The 6,701-nt window shown below is 37.8% G+C and overlaps 1 protein-coding gene across 1 annotated transcript; it reads left to right on the plus strand.

Moving 5' to 3' along the window:
• The first annotated feature begins 1,688 nt into the window (after window positions 1–1,688).
• Window positions 1,689–4,857, plus strand: LOC123024317 (parathyroid hormone 4-like). The gene is made up of 2 exons (XM_044431905.1): window positions 1,689–1,777; window positions 4,446–4,857. The coding sequence occupies exons 1-2, from the start codon at window positions 1,689–1,691 to the stop codon at window positions 4,855–4,857; spliced, it is 501 nt and encodes a 166-aa protein (XP_044287840.1).
• Window positions 4,858–6,701: the final 1,844 nt, after the last annotated feature.

Consider the following 6,701-nt stretch of genomic DNA (forward strand, 5'->3'; position numbering starts at 1 on the left):
GGGATATTATGGCCCAATAAATTAACACTGTCTGAGATAATCAAGGCCAAACAATTGCCAAAAAAACAAAACTAGTCATGTGCTTGTTTTGAAAAACAAAAGTATAAGAAGTAGGTCGCCGAAATTTGGGAACAATGTTTACTACCATATAGGTGGCAATGTCTTATCAGGGCACCATAGACTGTACATCTTCAAAATGTGAACCAATGGAAGGAAGATCCCCCAAGATGCTATATAAAGATTTTAAACTCAGAGGCTATTTCTTTTGTAGTTCTATGTACTTGTTAATCTAATTCGTTATGATCTTCTAGCTGGTGACCAACTTGCAAGATACAAGTGGCTTTAGTGGCTAATAAAAAATAATGGTGTCAAGCATGAGGAAATTGATAATTTTTAGCTGTGGAGATTTATGTAGATCCATTAATATTCTCCATATTTTCAGGTTGATTATAGTTAGGCTAACATTGGATACAATCCAATGTTCCCAAAATCCCTGTTGAAAATTGTCTAAGAAGAAGTGGTCAAATTTGGCTGAACCATGTGAAATTCATTGCACATGCTTTACCCTGCTATTGATCCAAACCCCTGTTGTAAGATTTTATGATTCTGTGAAAACAACAAGATCATTGAAAGAGGATGAGCAATATTTCAAATATAGGAGGCCCTAGTACCTTAATCACCAGCAGGGCTGTAGACTTTATCATCCAAGGTTTATTGTCTGCAAGAGAACCACATATTTCATTTATACAAGTGGGTGAGGGGAATGGTCTTAGTCACAGAATATGATGCACAGCTCATACCTATTGTTCCTGTGGCCATGGAGTGACTATAAAAGAGGCTGGATCAGAAGACACTGCCAGTGCAGTAGAAGTTTCACTAGAGTTCTACTAGGAATAAGGGAGACTTCAACAGATCAACTCTACAATATTCCACCAGAAAGAAAATTAGTAAGTATGCTACATGATAATGCCTTTGGGGAAACTGTTTTAAGGTTTTTCTTTCATTTACTATGTTATTATCTCTTGTCAGTAAATAACAGATCAAGATATTGAACAGACAAATCAACCAGCAAATGATAATTGTACTTATCAAAGCAGAACCTTGTGTCTTTCAATATATCCTTTTTCTCTGCACATTTCTTGAAAGCTACTGGAGTTCAGATCACCATATTTACTTTGTGTCTTCCAAAAGGCTATGCTTTTTATAGATTTGTTATGCCACTGATTTTTATGTGTTATATTAATCACCTGAATATTGCACATATATATTTATAAAATGTTGACTATATTTATTTGGAATGGCTTTTCAAAATAAGACGTTCTTTTTCAGAGCTGTCTTAAAAATGCAAACATTTAGTGTAATTCTGTAGCATGTTCATATGCTGTAATCCTCCCTATTTAATTTTTGTGTATGACAGGTAATACAATGACAGGTAATGGTCAAAGATGAATATATTTTTAAAACATACTGTTCTATCTAGGTCTCAACTTTATGCATGCTTAGACAGAAACAACTCTTCCAGCTCTTTAAATGGAATCCAACTTAAATGTATAGGATTGCAATCTTAATCTAGAACCATCAATTTGCTACTGTGGTTTAATTTTACTAGCCATTTTTGATCATAGCATATTATAGTTGCATTTTAATAACTATCATTTCATCTTGTTGAATAGTTTGCAGGACAGAAGATGCTCTTGTCCCAGCAGTATCTACACATGGTGAAAATTTTGTCCATTTGTTTTCTTGCTTGCTTTGCAACATGTCAAGAAACTGAAAAGTAAGAATTATTTTTAGATAAAATGTTGATAAACAGTATGTTAATGTGATGGGTTTCTATTAATGCATCTTCATGATGCAAAATTTACTGATAAAATTTAATGATATTTTATAATTTATTTTCAAAGGGGGGATTCACTATGTAAAGCAGTAGATTAACTGGTTTGTTTCCATTATTTTTTCCTTACAAATGCTTTAATGGAAATGTTGATATTATCCTGTAGCACAGTAGTAGACAGACTTTGTGAAATCTACCTTTTAACTTTAATCATGAGATCCATCAAACAGAGCCTAGTATAAAAGACATACATTTAGAATGAAAGAACTCTGAGTCATTCTGTGTTGTTTTGCATATCACAAGAAAGTAGAACTCTTCCACACAGAAATCCACTTATGGTTATCCTAGGCTTTCTTCATTTTAGCAGCATAATTTAAAGCAAGGATCATTTGGTTGCTATTGTTAAAAAACAACAACCCCTCAGTAAGTATCAGAAATGTTAACCAATCTATTTCAAATCACCCAAAAACTAGCAGGAGAACCAAAATTATTTTCTGCTTATCCCTGTTGTATGGAAAACTACAAGCTAGCTAAAGTAATCTGTAAAATCTTAGTGGTGTTTTTCTCCTGAATCTTTGAAAGGGAGTTTAAAAAGCAATGAAGACTTGCTCACAAACAGGGATCATAGGGCTGAGAAAATGAACCTCTAATATCTCAGACCACAAATTCAGGACCTAGTTAAACACAATCAAGTCAGCTGCACCTGTTATTCACAAGTCTGCCCTGTAAGTGTATGTTAGCGCTGTTCAAATATAATGGGAAATCCACCATAGTTCCCCATGATGTGAATGAACCTGCAAGAACCTTAACCTCACCTGCTTCTCTGTGCCCTCCTTTTCCATGGCCATGAGAAGATCAGAAGCATTTCCTTCTACTTTTAAACAGCTCACAACCCCCACCCCCACCCCCCATTATATCCAAACATGATCTGAAATTCCAGTTTGAGTCTCATTTGTTCTAACAAACCATGATTCAAACAAACCAGTCACTTGAGTCTGGAAATAACAAGGAACATTTAATAAAGTAAGTTCCCAACCTCATAGTGGGCATAAACATACACCCCATGTTACTGATGCATAGACAAGACACATGGATAATAAGCGTGGCTGGCCCCAATATGTCTGCTTTGGTCCTCAGAAGGCTTTACATATTGTAATGGCTAGAAGGCTTAGTTTAGCTAATAAGTAACTATGGCATCATGATTTTACATTGTGAGAAAAGTCACTGCATAGTTTGTTAATGTTTTCCATCCATGAACTTGCACAGACATCAAATTCCCTTTTTCTCAGTTGCCCTGCACTACAATTCATATGAATGTTAGATGTACTTCTAAACAGGGTCTACATGGTGAATGTTGTTTAGATTGTGTACATTGTTTGTGAAACTAAGTTTCCATAACTGGTAAAACTGACAAATGTATTGCTGATACTGAAATAATATCTATGCAAGTTTATGGAGGGAAAAACAAATGGTAAGACCCTGTGCATGTTTACTTTACTTGGATGCATCCACTGAATTTAGTGGAACTTACTCCGCAATAAGAGTATACAGACCTGCAGCCTTACAGTGTAATCCTATACATCATCATCATCATCATCATCATCATCATCATCAGAACATTTCTATGCCGCCCCTTGCTGAAGCCTCGGGGCGGCTTACAACACAATAAAATACAATACAATACAAAAATAACAATATAAAATTAAAATTAATAATATAAAATAAATAAGATTTACATGTCTATTCAGAAGTAAACTACACTGAATTCAAGGGGCCTTACTACACAGCAGGTATGCAGATCACTGCTCCCCATCTGTGCAATCCTTTTGGCTGTAATAGAGAGCCCTGACATCACAGTCTCAAAAGAATCCAAAGCCCCACAGGACTTGTGCTGGTACAGTAGATGAGAGCGAGGAGTGGCCTTTGAATTAATTTCCTCTTCTGCTTTTGGCCTTCCTTAAACTGTTTACCTCCCACTGACATAAATGGAAGATAAATAAACCATGCCAGCTACAGTGCTAGCATAATTCTTTTTCATGTTATGCTTCAGGAACATGGGAGGGCTGTGGATCCTATGGCTCTACAGCCATTCTCAGCACATTAAGACAACACCTCAACCCTCCTCCTTTTTATATCTCAGAAGTCAAGGCTGAAGAGGCTTTCACAACAACTGGAGATGAGTAACTGAGATTGGATCACCCCCTCATAAGGGATTTTAAAAATCCTTATAAAGGTGAAGTAGTTGAGATGACAATGATAAATTCCCATTGAATTATTTTAGGATCTATTTTCTTATGTCAGTTTTCTATTGGTCAGCCCAGTTCTAATGGGGACATTTTCAGTGCAGATGTCAAACCTTCCAGGGGTTAACATTGGTCTGATGCTCCCACTGCAAATCCCAAGAATCCTGCATAATGGTTGTCAAAGAAGTAGAATGCATTTCACCATGACTGAACACTGTCAATTTCTGCGCTCAGATTCCTCATCTAAGAACATGTCAGTAATTATATTCTTCTCTACTCAGTGGGCAGTTGCAGAAAATGAGGGTATTTATGCTAACCCTGGCATTATTTTCTTGCTCATGTTTGAATTTACCTTTGCTTCTCAACAGTACTGGCTTTTCACAATTCAGTAAAAGAGCAGTGACAGAACACCAACTTCTGAATGATCGAGGGAGAGTCCTTCAAGGGCTAAAGCGACTGATGTGGCTCCACAATGCTATGGAGGGAGTGCATACAGCCAGTGGGAGAGACATCTCCCAGGCACACATTATGTGGACCCCACCAAAGAACCAAGATCTGTCTGACTTCTATGACAGCATGAGTAGGGAAGAGACACCAGTGACGATGAAACAACTGCTTCTGGGACTGTTGGAGAAGGAGTCGCCTTTTGCTGTATTAAGAAAAACAAATGTATTGCAATACCTAAAGAATGTAAAAGGTAGTAAAGACATGCAAGAGCTTTCTGACTTATCCCAAGCTGGAGAGCAAGATGGCAAAAGAAACCTCAGTGCTCAGATGTAGTTCTCTTGACTCAAACAATTGTAGTCTGTCTCTTACTTGAGATATATAGACTGGTATCTTAAGAAAAAAAAATAAAGACGAACCACAAAGAAAGCAAGTCTGTGCCATTTACAACCCCATAGCATTGCTTAGACAGCCTGATTTAAGGGCAGAATGTTTTTCTTCTACATGCTCTGATTAAAGAGGCTAAGTAAACAGGAATATACAAGGTTACAAATTTTCTCATCTAGGTTAACATAGGTACTTCAGAGTGCTAGCAATATTGCAGTAGTGTGCAGCAAAGATTATTACTGCTTTACTCTTTACACACTTTACACACACATTGGTAGACATGCATTCTGGTTTTAAGACTATAATTGCAGACTGGCTGGTGATTTAGGGAGTTGTAGTTGAACACATCTGGAAAGCATCATTATGCCTTGATTCAGAATGATATGCATGAAGCCTCCATGGTTAACAAAGGGGGTTTTGATCCAGAGATGCAAGGCCACCTCCATCTCATCATAACCCCAGAATACCCTGCTTTGCAGCCTACTTCTAGTAGGGACACCAGTGGGGATAGAGTTAGATCCATAGAATTTCCACATGTGCAGCTGGGGCTGACAGAGGCACCACCACCCCATCTTTACCCCTCTCAGACATCTGTGGTGTGCATATTGGGATAGTCCGCCTGCAGAAACATCAGCTTTAAATAAAATTCTGGTATAACTCTGAAGAAGTGGAATTAGAAGTGATCACTGCAACTGCTTGATCCCATGTTTGACCAATGGTATATACCTATAGAAGGAGTAGGTTCCAGAGGATTACAAGCAGAAAGAATTATATAAGAGGAGTTCTTGGATTTATTTGTATGAAGCTAGACATATATTTTACTTGTTGCAGTGTTGGGAAGCATGGATCTAACCTGGAATAGCAGATGTAGATTGTACCTCTTAAAGCAGAAGCAGTTTAAGACAACTGATTGTTTTTTCCTCACAAGTTGGTAATCTTTCAAGGTTAGAGGGCATTACGGATCAACTTTATCCAATCTGGTAGATTCCAGATGTGTGTGACTGGTTGGAGTATACAGGGAGTTAGAGGCTAATACAACTGGAAGCCACCAGTTATACTTAAAAGAATAGTGCACAGTTAATGTGCTAGGCCTAAGCGTAATACAGGAAGAATGTCCACATGGCGATTTAGTCCTCACAAACATATGTGTGGGTGTAGATCATGTACTTCTGCTTTTCATTCAGCATGTTGCCTGAACTGGTTACACATTGGTGCCTGCAATCCAGATATGAAGCCACTCTCCACATCTGATGTGGAACATGGTGGAAGTTTTTGTTCTCCCTCTTTGGTATTTTAGTCTTAACCATATGCCTCTGTATGCCTTTTCTTGGGGACCCTCTGAGGGCTATTGGAGATAGATGTTGGATCCAGCATTCATTTTCACCTGTAGGCAAGCAGAGCATTTTTTTCCCATTTTTAAGACCACATTTCTGATCACATAGATTTACACTTATTCAAGAAAATAATAAGCCAATATCTGAAGTGTATTACCCTTAGCACACTTACTAAGGAGTAAGTCCTACTGAACACACTGGGACTTGCTTTCAAAGAAGCCTGTATAGGACTGAGATGTTAATAATGTCTTATTTTGAGAAGGGGAAATATACAATTCCACACTCCAAGGGAGTAATACTGGGCACAAACTTATTTTATTTGGCCAGTATCCAATATGGTCACTTGCAGCTCTGTTTATGTTGCACAAATGCAACCCACGGCTAGCGCTTCCCAAGACAACACTGGAAATGAGCTGAAACATTCATTTCTGGAACAGGTCAGGTCAGGGAAACTCCCTT

Source organism: Varanus komodoensis, unplaced genomic scaffold, assembly GCF_004798865.1.
Source record: "Varanus komodoensis strain SLA01 unplaced genomic scaffold, ASM479886v1 scaffold1, whole genome shotgun sequence".
Lineage (NCBI taxonomy): Eukaryota > Metazoa > Chordata > Lepidosauria > Squamata > Varanidae > Varanus > Varanus komodoensis.

What these genes read in the sequence shown, in the direction of transcription:
- LOC123024317 (XM_044431905.1), top strand. Translation starts at nt 1,689, where the DNA reads ATGCTCTTGTCCCAGCAGTATCTACACATGGTGAAAATTTTGTCCATT. An exon ending in ACATGTCAAGAAACTGAAAA is followed by an intron (nt 1,778 to 4,445) that starts GTAAGAATTATT and finishes GCTTCTCAACAG; the next exon opens with TACTGGCTTTTCACAATTCA.